This window comes from Megalopta genalis, chromosome 2 (genome assembly GCF_051020955.1).
Source record: "Megalopta genalis isolate 19385.01 chromosome 2, iyMegGena1_principal, whole genome shotgun sequence".
Lineage (NCBI taxonomy): Eukaryota > Metazoa > Arthropoda > Insecta > Hymenoptera > Halictidae > Megalopta > Megalopta genalis.
In genome coordinates, this window is record NC_135014.1 from 36,736,360 (window position 1) to 36,757,603 (window position 21,244).

General features: G+C 43.3%; 2 protein-coding genes across 5 annotated transcripts; both read left to right on the forward strand.

Moving 5' to 3' along the window:
- The first annotated feature begins 2,332 nt into the window (after window positions 1-2,332).
- Window positions 2,333-9,874, forward strand: LOC117225501 (uncharacterized). Its single transcript, XM_033479117.2, has 6 exons — window positions 2,333-2,549; window positions 4,906-5,104; window positions 5,627-5,872; window positions 6,134-6,265; window positions 6,947-7,098; window positions 7,531-9,874. Exons 2-6 carry the CDS (start codon window positions 4,907-4,909, stop codon window positions 7,655-7,657), a joined length of 855 nt encoding a protein of 284 aa, XP_033335008.2. The 5' UTR covers window positions 2,333-2,549; window position 4,906; the 3' UTR covers window positions 7,658-9,874.
- A 401-nt stretch (window positions 9,875-10,275) lies between these two features.
- Window positions 10,276-21,084, forward strand: LOC117225502 (uncharacterized). 4 transcript variants are annotated; one of them, XM_033479118.2, is made up of 7 exons: window positions 10,276-10,355; window positions 13,274-13,484; window positions 14,848-15,087; window positions 17,510-17,596; window positions 18,479-18,610; window positions 19,416-19,567; window positions 19,634-21,084. In XM_033479118.2, the coding sequence occupies exons 2-7, from the start codon at window positions 13,275-13,277 to the stop codon at window positions 19,758-19,760; spliced, it is 948 nt and encodes a 315-aa protein (XP_033335009.1). In that variant the 5' UTR covers window positions 10,276-10,355; window position 13,274; the 3' UTR covers window positions 19,761-21,084. The 4 variants fall into 4 exon arrangements, with proteins under 4 accessions (XP_033335009.1, XP_033335014.1, XP_033335011.1 ...); XM_033479120.2 differs by lacking the exon at window positions 10,276-10,355 and adding an exon at window positions 12,092-12,199; XM_033479121.2 differs by lacking the exon at window positions 10,276-10,355 and adding an exon at window positions 12,206-12,330.
- The last annotated feature ends 160 nt before the right edge of the window (window positions 21,085-21,244 follow it).

Here is a 21,244-nt window from a genome sequence, read left to right on the forward strand (position 1 = left end):
GATGTTGAAGAACAACAAATGTTGCTACAAAACGGTAAATTACAATTGTAATCATCGAATTAGCGCGACGGCCGAGTCGATGGCCAAACGAATTCAATTTTCATTAACCCTTTGCACACGAAGCTATTTTAACCGTAGATCCAAAATCATTTTTCCGATTTACAGCATTTGTAGCGGTCTCAGAATCGCCGCTCCGGTGCAAAGGACTACGTCAAGGTCATGTTACGGTTAAATTAACCCCTTAACGTGCACGCTCGAGTTAACTCGAGCGCGCTGAACTGGCCAAATTGTGCACACTCGAGATAATTCGAGCGACGCTGTGCTTTATGTTGCTATAATTTTTCACACTCGAATGTAATCGAGAATTGAAAATAACAATGTGAAAGCAAAAAAAAACAATCGTTTTATTGGTATTTACCATTTACATGAGATTGTATATCCTTTTTCTACTTATCACTTACGACTTATCTCTTCCATGTGAGCCGCTTTCCGACAGCGTATTCATATTCAGATTCTGATTCGCTCATTTTTCAATATATATTTTACTAAAATATAATGTAAAATAAAATACAATAATAATAATAATAATAATAATAATAATAATAATAGTAATGTTCTGAAAATTAGAAATCACACCAATCGTATAAATTAATTAATTGTATTTTTGTAATTTTCTTACCAAGACAACGTCCTAAATTGTGTCTTTTCACATTAAAAAGAATTGATTTCTTTTGGCCGGCCTTTTTAAAAAAAACTGTGCATTAAAAGGGGTTAACGTTATGTTATATCCAGGAAATTAATGTCTCCGACGTCTGCAGTGCTTTTTCAGTTCTTTCTCGCTGTCAGAAAATTCGTTTCACGGACATACAAGAGACTCGCGGATTCCTAGCTCGGCGACCGCCGCAACAAACTTTCGTTATTGGCATAACGGTGAGCCGCCGCCATTAACATAGCCTCTATTGATTCCTCGCGGGACTTTTCGCCGAAATAGGCGACGTCTGCTGGAAATTCGAGCGACTTGTTCTGGTATGCACGCTCGCAAGGGCAGGACCGTGGACGAGCATTCTCTTCGTAACGCCCGTTAGTTTTCGACGGGGCTGTACTTTTATTTTCGATGACCCGGTAATGACCAGTTCGATAACCGGTCTTCGTCGGTAACGACGGACTACGCAGCAATTTGACTCGGCAAGTGTGTCAAGCATGGTCAACGGCATTCGTGCCCGGCATCTTTTTATTTTTTTCGACGCTCCCGATCGATCCGGGATCGCGACGATATTCCTTTTCTTTCTTGTTGTCTTTTTTCCTTCGCCGAGGACGCTTTTTCCCCGCGCGGAAAGAAGAATTGGATCGGCAAATACGCTCGAACGGAGGTTCGGCCGATGATCTCCCGGGATCCCAGGTCGTTCCGAGCATGCGGCGATTAGCGAGATCCTCCTAATAAGAAGACACCACGCCAGCGTCCCGCTACTGAAACAGTTATGATGGATCGTGATCGCTTGGATCGACGGTGCATCGATCGGTCGGACATTCGCGAAGAAAAGGAAAGCCTGCGGCCGATCTATCTCCGATCAAATCTTCATGCTTCCCGGGTCGTCGTCGTCGTTTTATCGAATTATTCGCTCTCTTTCTCTCTCTTTATTGAACAAGGCAACCTGCCGAAGGAGGGTAGAGCAGACAAACGTTTCTTTCGATGAATGAAACAATAATTGACAAGGTAATAGTATCGTGGTATTCGGCAACGATTTTGCGAATTGTATTTCATTCAATAACGATTTACACTTGGACGCATCTAGTCCGCGAAGTCCATTTTGAAGAATTCTGTCCTCGAAGTCAGCATTTATTTATTAGCGAAACAAATAGATAATGATAATTAAATAATAATAATGAGTACAAAATAATATAAAAAAATTCTTTTTCTTTATTATTATTATTATTATTATTATTATTATTATTATTATTATTATTATACAGTGAATGGGTTAAGCCAAGAAATTCTGACGTATACCATAATCAAATTTATAATTATAAAATATACTTAAATAAATGTATTTCTCGTTACGCTTAGGGAAAGGAACGGAAACTGGCAACAATCTTGGTCAATTCTTACATCTTTTATTCTTTTTTCAATCGAGAGAAGACAACCGTTTCGCGTTGTAGGATGATCGAAAGTATGCAGACAAGTAGCTGGATCGTTCGCAAGGTTAACGTACGTGCCAAGAACGGTTTCCGGGGCGCGAGTTTCTGCGAACCGGCGGACTTTTGGCAGAAGAATTCGGTCGCGGTGGATCGCGAACGGGGGACACGCCGAAGAAGCTCTGTTCGAAAACTGGATCTTCGGGGTCCGCGGCGGCGAACGGCCGCGGCCGCGTCGCCGCGGCCAGCGGCGGAAGATTGGTCAGTGCCATTGAAAATAGTGCCAAAGGCGTGTGGTCATTGGCCGCGCGGTCTGCCCCCCACGTAAGTGCGCAAGCTATATAGAAGGCCCCGCGTGGAATTTCATCTTCAGAGTCGAGAGTCAGTGTCAAGGAAGTCCAGCTGAAAGTAGCGAAGTGAGTAGCCCGCACTAGAGTATTCTGGAAACGAGACTCGCCCGTCCTCGCCGCGTTTCGTTCTTAGACACCGCGGCAATCTACGTCGTGCGACGCCGATCTGTCTCTTCGACGGGGACGTTTCACGAAGAAACTCGCGGTCCTCACGCGGTTCGTCCTCTTTCCTTCGGCCTCTTCTCTTCGATCTCTGTCTGCGTTCATTGTCTCGGCGGTCTTTCTCTGTACAGAGCCTCTGCTCTTACTTTTAGGTTGAAAAATGGAAAATGATGCGAAATGAAAATCGCATTCGTGAATCGCGACGACCGGTTGCCAGGTGGAAAGTTCTTTCGGTCTTTAACAATTTTAGTAATTTGATGATACTGTAACGACTGGACTGCGTATCTTCGTGCATTTACGGGAAGATTGGGTGGTTACGATCTCAAATAACGTAAAGATTAAAAGCAATTATATAATATACAAGCAATTATAAAATTAATTAAAGCAATTATATAATAATTATTATATAATATTTTTAATTTGTTAAGATTGTTAACGGAAGAATTAACTTGCTGCTATTCGTTGAAATTGGTGCAAACAATGTTTATTTTGCATTCAAGTCCGCAGTCTGGTAATGACACCCTTCAATTCTCTCTATTTGTCTACCGTTTTAAAATTGACCTACGCATTTTTTAGCCAAAAAATGCATAAAATTCGCGGTCTATTTACAAGATATTCGGGCATCCGCGAGATTCCCGGGTACCCGGGGGTATTTCAAAAGATATACGAGACATGAGATAAAAATTCTAATTCGATGGTTTATAAATTGTACGGCGGAAATAATATGACCAAATAATATGAACAAATTATTTTCATTTTACGTTATTTATTTTTTAAAATATAAAATCTAACGCACTCGAAGGGGCATTAGTTAGATCTCCATTTCCATCTCGGTGGACGGTGATATTTCGTTTATCATATTTCTAATGTATGTTGTAATTTGATTTCTTATTTAAAACCTTTCACCTCTAACTTGACCTCTAGCTTTATCTCTAGGTAAACCGTTAAAAGAGTTATAAAAAGATAAACTGTATCTTAAAATCAAAATAATTTTTCCATATTATTTTATCATATCATTTCCACCGTTAAAGTTTTATACCATCAAAGTAGGATTTTAGACTTTTCTATATCATTTTGCGATATTATTTTCACCGTTCAATTTTCATACCATCAAAGTAGAATTTTAGACCTTTTCATACCATTTTGCGATATTATTTCCACCGTTCAATTTTCACACCATCAAATTAGAATTTTAGACCTTTTCATACCATTTTGCGATATTATTTCCACCGTTCAATTTTCACACCATCAAATTAGAATTCTAGACTTTTTCATACCATTTTGCGATATTATTTCCACCGTTCAATTTTCACACCATCAAATTAGAATTCTAGACTTTTTCATACCATCTTGCGATATTATTTCCACCGTTCAATTTTCACACCATCAAATTAGAATTTTAGACCTTTTCATACCATCTTGCGATATTATTTCCACCGTTCAATTTTCATACCATCAAATTAGAATTTTAGACCTTTTCATACCATCTTGCGATATTATTTCCACCGTTCAATTTTCACACCATCAAATTAGAATTTTAGACCTTTTCATACCATCTTGCGATATTATTTCCACCGTTCAATTTTCACACCATCAAATTAGAATTTTAGACCTTTCCATACCATTTTGCGATATAATTCCACCGCTCAATTTTTACACCATCAAAATAGAATTCTAGTCGCAGCTGTACGCGATTTTACTTCCTCACGTACTTCACATACATCTTATACATCTTACGAAATACGAGATCTCGCTCGGTTTAGGATCCCTTCGAAGCGCGGCAGAGTTTGACGAGGATCGTCCGCCACCTCGTAATCAACCAGTCGATCGTCGCATCACCGTCGATCGCCGCGGGATTTCATAAATAATTACAGCGGCCGCGAATCACGGCGACCGAAGTCGCGTCCACGTGCCGTGAAACGCTCGGTACCAGCATTTTTCCGCGAGCAAGGGCGCCGGCGACAGTACAACACCGCGACCGCGTTTCCCTGTAACGGTACCGCTCGGGTTCAACAAACCGGCAGCATCTAGCAAGAAGTGGGCTAGTAGCTGGTGCTGCCAGGGCGACCTTAACAGCTCTGACACACTTACCGACAGCTGGGAGCCGTTCGCCCCGCGCTGTTCCCGTTTTTACTTTTCCTCGGTTTTCGTATCGCGGGTCAAGGTTCCAAACGACAGCCCCGGGTGGGACCGGAAGAGCTCGTCTTCGTCCCGTGGTCTGCGGTCACATTGTCACGGGAGTCTCGAACCTCTGTTGCAGGATGTATCAGAAACAGTACGCGGCGCTGTGCGTGGTGGTTCTGGTGCTGGGGAAGGTGGTCGCGCTGCCGCAGGGTCCGCAGTATCCTCAGCAGAGCCAGCAACGGGTCAGGGACGACCGGAAGTTCGCGGAGAAACCGAACGCCATGAAGAAGGTCGGCATCGACGAGCTGAACGAGGTGAACACCAATCAGATTCAGGTGAGAGGGAAGCACGCCGATTAGGTTTTCGCGATCGTCGCTGGCGAACCACGCGACGAATCGATGATGAAGCAAAGCTCCGAGCCGATCGAAATGATCGGTTTCACGTATCTTATTTGAAAATTGCTGGAACTGTAAAGGCTCTTTCATAGAAAATGTTTGAATTAATTTCTGGAAATAATATAATAATAATAATAATAATAATAATAATAATATAATAATAATAATATAATAATATAATAATATAATAATATAATAATATAATAATATAATAATATAATAATATAATAATATAATAATATAATAATATAATAATATAATAATATAATAATAATAATATAATAATATAATAATAATAATATAATAATATAATAATATAATGATAATATAATAATAATAATAATTCACGTTCTGGAAACAATTTCTAAATAAATTCGGTCATATAATTCTCCCAGAGCAACGCGCATTCGTCGCTTTTGCTCCGTAGGTTCGTTGTTAATTGTGTTCCATTCGTCCCGACAGGAGAGCAACGGCAACAGCAGCTTCTCCTGGTCGAACATGCTGGGAGTGCTGATGCGACTGCTGCTGGGACGCGTGGCCGGCGACAACGAGGCTAGCAAAAACGAGATCGAGGACGGCGCGCCTGCTAGTCCCTGGGCCAACGTGGTCGCAGTGGGTCTGAGAGTGATCACTGCTCTGATCGGTGGTCCTCAGCAAGGCGACATCGAGGGCATCGACAAAACCAACAACGACGGGAGCCCTATGCAGGTGGGCAGCATCGATTCCGTTAGGTCGAGCCGTGAATAACTTCCGATTCAGCTAGGTAGAATCTGTTGTTCGTATCTCTGTCCACCGGGACAAACGAGTGTTTGCTTTCGCTAAATAGACGAGGCTTCGAAATAAATAAAATCGAGAAACGAAAGAGACAAATGAAAAGAACAAGATAAATGTCTGGTGACGAAACGGAAGTTATTTATGACTCGAGACAACATCGTCGGCACCGTGTCCAATCGAATCTTGCTCCGACAGTTCATCAGCATCGTGGTGAACCTTCTGGACGCCTTGAAGACCTCCTTCTCCCATCGTTCGTTCACCGCCAGGTCCGCCGGAAGACGGGACACCGTTTCGGAAGCCGCTGTCGCCTCCATCACTATGTTCAAGGTACGATCTTCTTCGGCAGGGTCGCAAAGCTGACAGAAGCTTTGCGTGTTAATTCGGAGACAGGGTTCTCGTCTTGAAACAAGTTCAAAAAACCGTCGGCTGCGGGAATTATCTTTAGAAATTATTTTATAGAACGCATTCCATTTGCGAGATACGGCCGTAAACGGCTATACAGGGTGATCAAATTGTTTCCGCTGGAACGCGCGTCCCTTCGGACCGTGCAGTCTGTTCCCCTAGCATTTTTCAGTGCCGTTAACGATAACGGAGATACTGCTTCGGCGGATCACTCTGTATAAGGTGTCACGCACCGCGAGCTCCGCACAGCGACCGCAAAAAGAGCAACACCTGTTCGCAAACTATCGCTTCACGGTCGAGAGGGTCCGGCCGACGACTGTTGGCAGGCCGACCCAAGTGTCACGCCCGCGCGTGACACAGGCTGTCGGAACGTAAATACAGTAAATTCTCTGAAATTGTTCCTCTTGTGAACAAAAATTTCGGCAATTTCGGACGAGGAGATACGACGATAACAGCTATAAAAACGAGCCGCAAAGCTCCGATAATTGTATCTCCTTCGTCCGTTGCTCAATTTTGTTTGCAAGCCGAGGGACAATTTGAGAGAATTTACTGTACACAGCCGCGACTGAGAATACGAGAAGGAAACGCGACACGACTCGATTGCAGGGTTACATGAGGTCCTTGAAGAGCTTCAACAACGTCGGCCGAGCGGAGGACGAGGGTCAGCAGGGCTGCGCCGAGCGCGCCCTTTGCGAGGCGAGCGCCGAGTGCGTCGCAGACGCTCAGGGAACGTCGTCGATCTTCTGTCAACTTGGCTCGTAAGTCTCCCTCCGATCGAGCAGTCGAAGAAAGCCGATTACGATCATTTCTGTTACATTGCCCCTCAATTTGGAAACGAAAGTGGGCAACTCGGGAAGAGGAGATGCGATTGTTCGAGCCTTGGGGCTCGCTTTCATAGTTGTTGGCAATCGGCAACAATAAAAGCGAGCCGCGAGACTCGAACAATCGTATCTCCTCCTTTCACATTATAGCTTTGTTTTAGTATTTATTTGAAAATAAATTATGCAACATTGAATGCGTATTGGGAAAGAACATATTGATATTTATAAAAGTAAAATCAATGTCCATCTTCGTTTCCAAGCCGAGGGACAATGTGAGAAAGTTGGCTGTATCTTTCATTGGAACGATCGAGTTGCCACTGTTCGATTTCCATCGACTTTCCATCGACGTTAATCGTCCTCTCGTCGAAGGTACGCGACCAGCTACATCCTCCAAAGGCAAAGCGGAGTGGGCTTCGAGGCCCTTTACGAGGCGGGACGACGGGGACGCACTGGACAGGACTGCAGGACCCTCTTCATGGACTGCAACGCGGTCTGAGAGCGCCCAGGCCGATGTTTCGCGGTTTCTCAGACTGTCTCGGTCGCCTCGAACAAACGGAAGACCCTAGGAAATCGAGCGGAGGTCAACCGATTACAGTTTTCCCTTTTTGGCGCGATTCCGAGAACACGGCGAGCCTCTGTCGCGCGGTGCACGCCATTTTCTATTGGCTAACAGCTCGATTACGTCTCCTGAGACACTGTAAGGTGCCGTAAACGCGACGATAACAGCGAGACGCTGACGAGGGAAAGCTGTAATCGCTCGCTGCGATTAATTGGTTGACAGTGCCGTTGGGTAACCAAGAAAGACACGCGCGATTTTCCTGCGTCGTTGTGGAATTTTGTTGAGTCGTTCTGAGTCGATAATCTTTCGTTCAAAAGCGCAGTCGAGTTGGCTTTCAATCGCGGCAGAGTGTACAGGTCGATTCGTAGGAGAAGCGCGACGGATTTCTTGGTCACCCGATAGAACCGATGAAATTGATCGAAGCTCTCGGTGTTCATGGGATCAGCATGGTAAGTCCTGGGAGTAGTGTTCTGTCTGATACCGCATCGATACTTATCGATACCAGTTAACAAATTTCGATCCAATACCGAATTGTATCGAAGACGCAGGTATCAAACAGAATCGGTACCTCTTCAATACTTAGTCTGAAATATCGATACCTGACCGATACTCAGAGCTGGGTAATATTTATAGAGAAAATATTTTTCAACAATAGATTCTTCAGATAGAATAGTATTTCAAATAGGACATGAAATTTCAGTAGATAAAATATTTTCATTTCGATAATCCACAGCCGAAGCACGAAGTAAATATTTTATTTTAATAATGCAAAACGTAAAATAAAATATAGTACATTTTGGTAAAGCTGTGAAGCATGAAAATAAAATATTCCGAACTATGGCACGAATATTTTCAGTGTTTTTCGAATGAAATGCTATTTGAGATATTGTTTCAAAAAGCTTTTTTTGAGAAAATAAGATATCTTATTTTCAGTAATACATGCTCGATTTTAAATAAAATTATTTGCTATTTGCCACTTAAAATACTATTTTACCTAGCTCTGTTAATACTTTTACGGGAATATCGATACCTTTTCCGATACTTTCACAATAACGGAAGTTGCCGTTAAATGTTTTCTGACGAACGACAATTCGCGAAGCATCGAACGTGCATCGATACTCTCGGAAAGCATCAAGGAAACTTCGATTCAATACGGTATTTGTTCGGTATCATTTTGAGAAGCCTCGACAACGACGAGTGATACTAAGTACCTAAAATTTCGATACATATCCGATACCTGCTATTAATTACTATGGTATCGAATTGATTGAATATCATCAATAATACTAGTATCGATCCCATCGCTACCCGTGAACACCGACAGCTGTCGAACAAGTGGAGAAACACTTGTCCAAGTAGACTGAAGAGGACTCGCGGCGTGGACTCGCGAGCCTCGATCATCGCCACGATACTATATCTATGTTTGTTAAATATATCGACGGTAGAGTTAGTGTGGACTTTCGCTGGCAATGTCTGTTGCATTGTATCCTCGCGCTTTATTTATATTATACCGAACAGTTTTATTCAGGCAGGTCGATGGTAAGTAGCGTTATCAAGCGAGAAAATCGGGAGACGCAAGGATCGAAAGCGGAGGAATCGCATGATGCGGCACGTATGATTCCAGGGATGAACAACTCACGATACGATAACATAGCTTTTCTAATTCTAACATTTTAAAACTGAATTCTTCTTTTAACATGTTGCTGACAGTTTTCTGATTCAAATGAGACCAAACACGGCATAATTTGGACAGATATTTCCAATTACGTACAATGAAATTAATCAAGATATGTAGTTGAATAAATACGGTCTAAAGCAGGTCGCGTTCGGTCTCATTTTAATTGAAAGGATCTCGCCAATGTGTTAAGAAGGATTTTCACTTATAAAAAAATTAGAAATAGGAAAGTTACGGCATCGTTTTTATTCCAGCATTACTGCGTATTCGCGTTAACGTGTCTCCCGAAGTTGTCCATTTTTCGATCCCATGCTGAGGGACAATTTGAGAGAATTCCAGCACGGAAGCTTTCACGAGGAAAATCGGACTTTGTGCTCTCCCGCGGTGCATTCGAGAACGCTTGGTGGTTGTTGCTATTTATACACATCACTGTACATAAAATGGCTGTATGCGTTTGTAAATAAATGTAAATGAAATTAGCCCCGGGAACCGGTACTTTTCACCCCTCGCCCCAATACTCCCTCCTGCGAGAAGAGCCGTCGACACCGAACCTCCCGTCGGTTCCAGAATATTCACCGATCAGCGTTGTTTCCTCCGGAGAAGGAAGAAAGTACGCGTATCATTTCCGAATCGAATCGAAGGCCAAGATCGGCCGAGGCACCGACGATCGTCGCGATCCACGACGTCGATCCTCGGCTTTCTAAGCGGACGCAGCCTGCGAACTCGTCGGAACGTCGTAACCGTGAAGCTACCGATGAAAAGTGTTTTAAAAGTAGACCTCCGGCCGTTCGGTGACGGAGGATTGGTCAGTTCCATTGAAAATAGCGCCAAAGCCGCTTGGTCATTGGCTGCGGGGCCTACCCCCACGTGGGCCTCGCAAGCTATATAGCAGGCCCCGCGAGGAATTTCATCTTCAGAGCTGAGAGTCAGTGTCAAGGAAGTCTACCTGGAAGTGAGCAAGTGAGTAGTACTCCGCTAGCCGAACACCGGAAGTCGTACCGTCTCGTTTTCATTCAGCACACCTCCCCCCCCCTCTCTTTCGATTTTGCTCTGATCGAATTCGGCCGCACAAGTACCGCAAAACTCGCTCGAAAACTCTTCCTTTCCGCCGGTTTTCGACCTCGCAGAACATTTTGCTATCGTACTTAGTTCGGTTAGGCTCCGTAAATAACGTGCATCGCGTGAAAATCCGAATCCAAAGTGAATCGTGGACAATTTTAACGATCGCGTCTTCGAGTCGACCATAATGTCGGATGATTCGGTAAAATCAGCTGTCTCTTGTCGGTCGTTTATTTTGTTTTTTCTTCTATTTATATTTTTTGTCTTTTCGTTTTATATTTATGTTGAACCCTTATCTATATCTAATGAGAGCAAAAATTCGTTTATTTCGGTGACTCGTAGTTGGTAGACGAGAACAATAGATTTCTACCTAACTGCATCGGAAGTTATTGATGACTCGACCTAATAGAAGCTCGTGAATCGATCGTAGTTTGAATTATAGATATTTCTTAGCGTGTAGTGCAGCACGGGGAAGTTTCTCGAACGCATCGGTTTTCATGTTTTAGTGATTCGATGACGAGTTTTTCTTGTGCAGCTCCTCTTGAGAGCGTGCGATCCTCCCGACAATACCAATTGCGTTGGGAATCGCGTTCACAAAAGGCCAGGTCGCGGAACGGGCCCCCGGAACGGGTAGAAAACACCTTTCGCAGGTGTCAGGGTACAGTTAGAAATCGTTCGTGATTTTTCCGGCACGCGTGTACCGTTTTCGAGAGGCTCTCGCCGCTCCACGCCTGCTCCAGCACATTCGATACGGCTCCGACGACGTTTCTTCACGGTGCCAAACGAAAACTTCGAGGCGACGTAAGGCGTGTCTCAGTTCCCGACGTCTCAATCGATCTCACAAAATTATTCCACAATTATCCTACCGTCGTCGACACGTCGCGAGCTCGTCGAACGTCGGATAACATTTCACGCTTGCTGAAAACACTGCCGAAAATTCGCCGAAAATTCGCGCAATTTCGCACCCGAATCATGTTCAATGCGACACTGCTGGTAACATTTTGCCGGCGATAAATGCAAACGTGAAATAAAATTTCCACATCTCGCGGACGTCTTACGCTGTTCCAGAAAAATGATTGCTGTAACTGCGATCTCGTAGGAAAATACTACGTGCTGAAAACAATGGTCTACAAAATTTCTAAAAACAGTGTCTAACAGATTTCGAGAAAAAATTGCTCGGCCATTGTCAACCGGTAACAAGCTCGTCAAATTAATTTCGCTGGTACTCGGAAGTCGGAACGATTACCAGAGCCGAATACGCGATCCTCAAAGCGGAACCGTTCTCGCCGAGCCCGCAACGATCCGGCAATTCCATTGTCTTCGAGGCGTGAAGCATTTTTTATCCGTTCTCCCGGAACGATCGTCTTCGTTGCGTTTTTCTCGGCCATGTTATTCGTCGTCCGAGGATTTCCGCGCGATGTTTGCCGGCTCTCGAAGCTTTCTTTTTCCGGGATAGCCCATCTGTGTCGGTCGTTCGACGGCCGCCGCCGAAGAAGACGCCGACGACAGTAGGTCGCGACCGCGTTTTCAGGTAACGGTACCTGTCGGGTTCAACAAACCGGTAGCCGCGACCGAGAAGTGGGCTACCTGGTGCTGGCAGGGTGACCTTAACCGCTCTGACACACTTTCCTGCCTTTCCAGCCGTTCCTCCGATTCCCGCGACTCATTCGTTCGGCTTTATTCGTTCCGTGCTAGGTCGCTCGCATTTTCCGCAGTCCCAAGGCCAAGGCTCGTCAACCAGCAAGGTCAGAAATCGCTGAGTCGATCGTCTTCCGCGATACCAGCTTCGTCGCATCGCTTGCCGCCGCGCTCGCAAAATCGGACGATTCGTCTATTAATCTCGACCGCGGAACGATAACACGATTTTCATCTCAAGGTCAGTCTCTTCGGACATTGTAAAATCAATCTTGCATCACAGAATCGTCGGCTCTGTGATCTTCGTCTGGTCACGGTATACGCGTGAAACTGTCGAGATTCGATCTAGTACCAGTTTCAACAGCGTTTCATTGCTACAAGCAACTTTTAACTAACAATATGTAATTTTAACAGAATACGGCCCGGGCTGTTTGTGCGTACATTTTTGCGTGCATGTTGTAGAAGGGTTTTTATTTTTGGAATAGATAATTCAAGTTTCGACTGTTAAGTTTTTCTTTTCTATCGAGGTTTGACCAGTTTTAGTTCCCCGGCTTTTCACGAGCGATCGAGATAATTTTCACTCATCCGGACGGTAATGTGTTAACCCTTCGACGGGGGACCCTTTTGACAAAAATATAACTAAATATGCTTAGGATCGTTCGTAACTTTATGTTGGTTCTTCTGTAGTCTCTTTAACGAGACATCTAAACATTTCAATTGATTGTCAGAAACAACAATATTTATATCGCGCGACCAAAAGGACCCAACCTCCGCCGTCCGAGTGTCGACTATAACAGATTGAGCTTGTTTGGAAACTTTTCGGTCGCGTCGCTAAATCGTCGCGGAGATTGTCCCGAGTGCCAACGAATTTGTTCATAGTGGGTGCGACAATGTTTCCCGTCGAAGCGGAATTGGTCGGCGTCGGATCGCGTGCGAGTGTCTCGCGTGTGACACATTCGGGACCAGATTTTCTCCCGGACGAGTCCCCGATCCTCTACTCTTGGTTTCTCTTTTGAGTCATTCCCGTTTTGATCGGACAGAGAGAAAGAGAAAGAGAAAGAAAGAGAGAGCAGCCATAAAGCTCTCGACGCGTTCACGGTCGAGATAGCATCCGAGCCGCGGACACCTTCTCTTTCCGCGAATCTTCCTTACGGTTTCCGGCAGCTTGCGATTTTCCCTTCCAGAATGAAGTACAATCAGTACGTGTCGCTGTGCCTCGTGGCGCTTGTCCTCGGCCAAGCCGCCACCCTGCCGCAGCATCCGCAATACTCGCAGCAGCTGCAACAGCCCCAGCCTCAGCAGATCAGGGAGGACAGGAAGTTCGCCGAGAAACCGAACGCTATGAAGAAGGTCGCTCTGGACGACTTGGACGACATCAGCACCAATCAGATCCAGGTGAGCACGCCTTGTACACCGCTCTGCGATTGAACTGCAATTTCGTTAGGTGCATTTTGCGTTGGCGCGTTGGAGTTTCTCGTGGCTGTTGGTAGACGATCGATTTTTACGTCAAACTCGATGGGAATTATAATTCGTTATGGGAATAATAGTGTTATAATTTCGGTTCAATTCAATTCGGTTCTCCTTTCTTCTGTTCTATTCAATTTTTAATTAATACCCTTGTTAATTAAGCAAGGCATGGAATACGTTTTCGCTTTATGAGAGATCCGCGTTAAATAACACGATTCAACTCGGTGAAAACAATACAACGGTCGGAGAACGCAATTGAACTGCGCTAAATCGCATTAAATCATATCAGGTGGAAAATAAAAAAGATTGATTTTTCCGTTCAACCTATCTGTTGAAATTCAACAAACTCGATACGAAGTCTTTGAAACATAGTTTTTGCTGATACAACGTTTTATTTCTGTCCCAGTTTTCGCGTTTGATTTCTCTTAACAAATTATTTATTTTTTTCATTTATTTGTTTAGTATTTAAATTAATATTTCTACAAAAATTCAACGTAATAATATTGGTAATGATTAGACTGCGGGTCTTAATGCATTTATAGCAGGTGCAGAAACGTAGATTCTAGCAGAACGTATATTAATATATTTTATTTTTATATATTTATTATTTTTTTTTATTATATTTTTTATAGGGTTAATATATCCTTTGTACTCGAGTGGTGACTCTGAGCCACCATAAAAAATTGTTATATCCTATAGCAAAGTAATGTTCTTGCATCGTCAAACCCTTTTATATTTTAACAAACTGTTAAAAGTGTAATTGTGCAAAGGGATTTTATTTTATTTTTATAATATGCAATCTTTTAGTTGGAGAGACATTTCTACAAAACAAATTTTAGTCCAACGACACATGAATTTGCATAAAAACCCGCAGTCTAGTAATCACAATAAAATAATAAAAATGAAAATGTCTGGGATTTTGTTCAAACTGAAATATGACGTAGTCCATGACGTAGCCATTAACTCATCATTTTGCTAATTTCGAATTTGTTTAAAAAAGTACAAGGGCCTGAAATCTACGATTCTTGCCAATTATTTTCCAAAAAATGCGTTTTACTTAGGAATTTTTATCTCGGAAACTATAGATCGCATCGGGATGCACCTTTTCTCGTTTCACTTGAGAACGATCCATCTTTCCAATGAAATTTTGATCCGATTGAAGAATCGTTTTCACCCGCAACATTCGGAGAGCGTAGAAACGGGTGGCTTCGTTCGCGAGATGCACCTTCGCGAGGGTTGAAACCGGTGCGAGAAACGTTTGTCTCGAATCCCGATCGTTTGGTCCCATCAGGAAGGTAGCAGCAGCGGTTTCTCATGGTCGAACATGTTGAGCATGGTGATGCAAATGCTGCTCGGCCAAACCGGCGGCGTGGCTGGGCCCAGTAAGAACGACATCGACGATGGCGCACCGACCAGTCCCTGGGCGAACTTGTTGTCGATGGGCTTCAGACTGATCACCGCCCTTCTCGGCGGACCCCAACAACCTGTCGACGGCATCGACAAGGTCGACAATCAGAGCAGCACGATGCAGGTAGGTCGACGCGCGGCTTGATCGCACGATCCACTCGGTCGACGCTGTCGCAACGGAGGCTCGAGCTTTCGAGATCGATTGTTCCGGCGGAATTGTTCCGTAGCAAAGAGCTCGCTGCCATTCAGCTCTGTGTTCCGTGCATTTCCGTTTTTCTCTATCTCGTTTGCTATGGAATCGTTCCGTGAATTGCTTTAGTACCTATACGTTAGACGCGACACGCTGTACAGGTAGACGAGTAGCGTTGTCCTCGCTTAATTGGAAAATCGGTTGATTATTAAAAGTAGATCGGTAGACGATTAAGCGGGGAAGATCGCAGTCGGTGAATTGCGGACCTGGATGCATTCGTGGCTTGTCGAACCTTGTTCGAAAATTATTATTATTATTATTATTTTGTTTATTAACAGGCCTGCTAGCAGAGTCACGATTTTGTATTTTACGCGAAGAACATCGAATTAATTTTCTGAATGTAATTATTTAACATCGTAACACGATTGCATGATATTCAGAGAATTTATATATTATAGTGTTCTCTTCGACGACGCTTTTATCGTGTTTTATAAGAGGACACGATGTATTTAATACGATAAATACAATGACTTATGTATAGTATAGTGACGCTGCTAGCGAACGTGTTGACGAGTTTCATAAATTCGTTTGGAGTACAAGTTCAACATACATTATAATAAAGTAGAAAAATTATAGTAAAGTAAATAAATTCTGATAAAGTAAAATGGTTCTAATACAGTAGAAAAATTATAGTAAAGTAAACAAATTCTAATCAAGTAAGAAAGTTCTAATAAAGTAGAATAATTATAGCAAAGTAAAAAATTTTAATAAAGTAGAAAAATTATAGCTAAATAAAAAATTCTAATAAAGTAAGAAAGTTCTAATAAAGTAGAAAAATTATAGTGAAGTAAAAAAGTTCTAATAAAGTAGAAAAACTAGAGCAAAGTAAAAAAATTCTAATAAAGTAAAAAGGTTCTAATAAAGTAGAAAATTATAGCAAACTAAAAAATTCTAATAAAGTAAGAAAGTTCTAATAAAGTAGAACAATTATAGCAAAGTAAAAAATTTTAATAAAGTAGAAAAATTAGAGCAAAATAAAAAATTCTAATCAAGTAAGAAAGTTCTAATAAAGTAGAACAATTATAGCAAAGTAAAAATTTTTAATAAAGTAGAAAAATTATAGCAAAATAAAAAATTCTAATAAAGTAAGAAAGTTCTAATCAAGTAGAACAACTATAGCAAAGTAACAAATTCTAATAAAGTAGAAAAACTAGAGCAAAGTAAAAAAATTCTAATAAAGTAAAAAGGTTCTAATAAAGTAGAAAAAAAATTATAGCAAACTAAAAAATTCTAATAAAGTAAGAAAATTCTAATAAAAAGTAGAAAAGTTATAGCAAAGTAAAAAAATTCTAATAAAGTAGAAAAACTAATAAAGTAGCAAAGTAAAAAAATTCTAATAAAGTAAAAAGGTTCTAATAAAGTAGAAAAATTATAGCAAACTAAAAAATTCTAATAAAGTAAGAAAGTTCTAATAAAGTAAAAAAAGTAAAAAGTTCTAGTAAGGTAAAAGAGTTATAATAAAGTAAAAAAGAAAAAGTTATACTAAAGTAAGGCACAAATAATTGAATGAGATAGACAAGGAAGGTCGTGGGATCTCTCGTGCAAAGCTCGAGGTCGAACCGCATATTGATTTCGTACGAAGAAGCTGGACAAGTTCGAGTGGTTATACAAAAATGATCAATTAGAAATGTTGCCAATAAATGCAAGCGTCCGCAGTTTATCGATCGCACCAAGTAGCACACCCACGCAGTAGATTGTACATCGCTGAGCATGAAGTAGCCAGTTCGAGGATCCTTTGTCCCTTACGACGTTGTCCCCGCGCCCTGTTAATTTTCCATATGTCCGAGAACAAAAAAAAGCGAGATGTAACGACGTCGTTAAAGAAGCCACAACGGTGTACGAAATCGGTTCCAGTCGCGACCGGTTGCCCGCCTTAACGATGTCGCCCGAGCAATTAGAGTGGCCATCATTATTCTCGCACGGGGCGTGGTTCCGTTAACGATCTTCACGTTTTCTAAACGATATAATTCGCCGGCCGCGGCGAGAGATTTTTCGATCTGTCGTTCCGTGTCTCCGAAACTCGCGCAACGTTCTAATTAGCGAATCGAAAGTGCATCGTTGTGGCTGCCCGTTCAGCGACGCATGCACGGCCAAGAAGGAAACGCTGAATCCGCGATCCGGGACTATTAGATGTCGCGCGTCGGTGGTTTCCGGGCCCAATCGGGCCCCGTTTTTGATCGTGCCCGCGTCGCTGACGTTCCACCGCTTGGGATTCGAAAGTTCAAGCTGCCGTTTGTAAATAATCTACGTGAGAACTTCCAACTTAGAGCACACACGGCTGGTGTCGGTTGTTTAGGATATATTGGCTGCGATGCTGGGCGCGTTTCTGGGACGAGACAGGGACCCTAATCAGATTTATACCATGGCTAAAAACGCTTCCGAGGTTAGTACGCAAACAAAATTGTGAACGGACGAAACACGACCGTCAGGCTCTCGACGCTTTGCGGATCTCCATCGTCTGTTTTTCCCATTGCGAACACTTTGCAGCTTTCTTGAAAGTTTCAATGATCATCGTTTTCCAATTTCTGTGTTTCATTCTGAATCTAGTCGGTTTAACAAATTTCTGTACACTCGTACACTCTAGAAAACTGATCGATATAACGTCTCAAAAATAAAAAATTCAAGCGATTTGGAACGATTTGAGAAGAGTTGTTCGGTTTGAAAAGCGCGTTAACGCCTCTTCAAATCGAACAACCTTTTCCAAATCGTTCCAAATCGCTTGAACTTTTTATTTTTGAGACGTTATACCGATCAGTTTTCTAGAGTGTACGAGTGTACAGAAATTGAATGTACAAAAAATGTTTAGATTCCAATTGGTTAAAACGACACAAAAATTCGAAAACGATGTTTCGTCAACTTTTTCATCCGAGCTTGTAACGAAATTAGAAAAAGTAAAAAGAAAATGCGTTTCGTAGATCAGGTTAGATCAGGATCGAGTGCGTTACCTCGAACGGGACACCCTGTATATGCGGATGCTGATAATTTCGTTGAAATCGATCGCCGGAGGCCGGCGCGCGGCGTATGCTCGGCTCGGTTAATTCGATCGGATGAAAAGTAGCTCGGCAAAGCGTCGAGGACCATAGTAAAATAGAAACTTACGCTTTCCTCGTGTAGAATGCTTCTACTCTGTTGACTCTGCACTCTTAGTTTCCCGGCGAGGACCCTTTCATCTCGAATTAAAACAATTGTACAGAGTGTTCGACGATCAAAGGGTCCGCGAGAGAAGCCGCTCCGATCCCGTACTAATTCGATTCCTGTTAAATAGTTCATTAACATAGTGGTGAACCTTCTGGACGCCTTGAAGACTTCGTTCTCTCACCGTTCGCTCACCGCTAGATCCATGGGGAAACGTGACACCATTTCCGAAGCTGCGGTCACCACGCTCACCATGCTCAAGGTAAACCCGCCGGGTCGATGCTTGTAAACGAATCTCGTTCGGTTTACAAGCTTCCGTCGGAAAAAAATTATTGAAGAAGATTAAAAAAAAAAGAAAAACTGACTCCTACAAAAACTGAAGAATCTGTGCTTCGATCGCATTAATGTCGCGATGCTCCAAGACTCAGAGTTTATGTCTTGTTTCGATAGCTCGTGGATTTGTTGCTACGATGATATATATTTACAGTAAAAATTACAGTAAAATAAAATTTCAAGCTAGAACAAATCTAACTCCAACAACTAGACGCCGTGGATTTTATCCATTTACGACAAAAATGACCACAGTAATTTCTCCCTAATTCGCGTTCAGATTGCGCACAAAAATTGGACAATTGTGGAAGAAGAGATCCGATTATTCGAGCCTCGCGTCTCGTTTTTATAATTGTCGACAATCCGTAATTATAAAAACGAGTCGCGAGACTCCGATAATCGGATCTCCTCTTCCAAAATTGTCCATTTTCGTGTGCAATCCCAGCGCGAATTAGGGAGAAATTACCGCGGATCGAATACAAAACAGTGAAAACGTTCGCAGAATTCGAACACGCGTTCGCATTATTTCGAAATCGTCGAAACGATGTCAACGTATACGTAGCTCCTGCGTCTTGCAATTAGCGTGACTATCGCTCGTGAACTTCCAATAAATAATTTTCCTCGCGAAAGATGTTTCGTTGCCGGTGAAAGCTACCCTAAGACGTGATTTCAAGCTAAAAAATCGGCCATCGAACCGCTTCGTCGTTCACTGGAACCGGATGGAACGTTATTTTCAGGGTTACGTGAGATCGCTGAAGTCGTTCAACAACGTGGGCCGCGCCGAGGACGAAGGGCACCGAGGTTGCGCGGAGCGCGCCCTTTGCGAGGCGAGCGCCGAGTGCGTCGCTAAGTCCCAGGGCACCTCTTCCGTTTTCTGTCAGTTCGGATCGTAAGTGTATCAGCCTAATTAACGATGCAGAGAAAGCGCGAACTATAGAAACTGTTTCTCTCGAAGGTACGCGACGAGCTACCTGCTGCAAAGGCAGAGCGGCGTGGCGTTCGACGCGCTTTACGAGGCGAGTCGACGAGGCCGCAGCGGAGAGGACTGCAGGACCGTTTTCCTGAACTGCAACGCCGTCTGAGAGTCTCTCGTCCCGATCACCTGAGTACGATTTAGGCCGCGTGGGACCCGAACGGCTCCGGACTCGAACGCACCGATGCTCGAACGACTTAAAAACGTTCTTAAACGACCGAGTCGTACGCTTCGATCGACCGTTATCCTTGACAAGTTCGAGATCTTCGCTGGCAGCCCGTGCTGCTCGGGGTCCCGACGCTTATATCGCACTCAGAACAGCGAAGTAGCTTTATACGCGACGTGGAACATGCGGAACATCGTGTCGAGACCGACGGACTCGCCGGGAATCTCGGCGGGCCTAACCCTCGAGGCTCTCGGCCGCAGGACTCGGCTTATTCCCTCGACTGATTCGGCTCTATTTCGCGATCAACTAATCACTAATCGTTCTCGACTGGCCTATGTACCGCAGTAAAGTAACGCTCACGAGAATCGGCCGAGTTCTCGGCGAATGATCGCGAGTCCTCTCGTCGGAGAGTTCGTCCGCTTTACGGCGGAGACGAAACGGAAGACCTGAACGAACTCGAGGAACGCTCGGACAGGTCTCTCGATACTATTTATTTCTATTTATTGATTCTGAATAGACTGAGGATTTGATGCGTTCGTAAAGAAAAATGGCTAGGTGAAATTTTAAGCAACGAAAATATTCGAAGAATCCGAATCTCTCTATGTATTATTTTTAACTGACTTGAGTCGCCGAAGGCGGACCAGAGATTTTCATTCGACTCATCTTTGTCGCAATTGACGAGGACAAGTTTTATTTTGCACGAAGATCCGCAGTCTAATTATGAGTAAACCTAGATAGTAGACACCGCTCGAAACTCGACCTCGGCTACGATGCCAGATGGGAGACGAAGCAATGAGATCGCGCCTCAGGAATCACGTCTCGTGGTGACGAGAAGCACAAGCCTCCCTGAATCGACAGAGCTCGAGTTTATCCTTTCGTATTTAATCCATAGTTTGTTCGCGGTTTGCGAGACAGAAATTCACTTTCGGGGAGGAAGACGAGCTTTGGGCAGCTGGATCATCGACGATCGGTAACGATAACGTGCTCGGCGGATCTTGGCACGGTCGGGCCGAGATTCGTCGTTGTGTGGCCCTCCCCTCGATTCGAACGAGTTAGCGTCTCAGGATACTATATTCGTTTTTTCGCCACCCGTTCGAGATTATCTACTGTATATAGGCAATTATATACGTACGCAGAGTGACCGGGTGGACCTTATCGCAATAGCCCGCGCTCTATTTAGCTCGGTTAGCGTTATCATTTAGAGTGTAAGCTGTATTTATGCGCGGATTGTATTTCAATCAAGCTAATAAACGGTCTCGTTCGCAAATGGTTCATACCCGCTTCTCTAATCCTGTCTTTCCTTGTTAATTCCGATGTTTGTTTCAAGCGTTAAAAGCAATCTGAAAGCGACACGAAAAGTTTTCACTTTCTTAGCGGTGGGACCTTGAAAAATTTCGGAGCAAAAGTGGCTCGGAGCCACACACGCG

Bases quoted from the DNA above. Each gene is read 5' to 3' on its own strand.
- LOC117225501 (XM_033479117.2), top strand. From the start codon at position 4,907: ATGTATCAGAAACAGTACGCGGCGCTGTGCGTGGTGGTTCTGGTGCTG. The intron at 5,873-6,133 runs GTGGGCAGCATC...TTGCTCCGACAG, and splicing joins ACGACGGGAGCCCTATGCAG to TTCATCAGCATCGTGGTGAA. The intron at 6,266-6,946 runs GTACGATCTTCT...ACTCGATTGCAG, and splicing joins CCTCCATCACTATGTTCAAG to GGTTACATGAGGTCCTTGAA.
- LOC117225502 (XM_033479118.2), top strand. From the start codon at position 13,275: ATGAAGTACAATCAGTACGTGTCGCTGTGCCTCGTGGCGCTTGTCCTC. The intron at 13,485-14,847 runs GTGAGCACGCCT...TGGTCCCATCAG, and splicing joins TCAGCACCAATCAGATCCAG to GAAGGTAGCAGCAGCGGTTT. The intron at 17,597-18,478 runs GTTAGTACGCAA...CCTGTTAAATAG, and splicing joins TGGCTAAAAACGCTTCCGAG to TTCATTAACATAGTGGTGAA.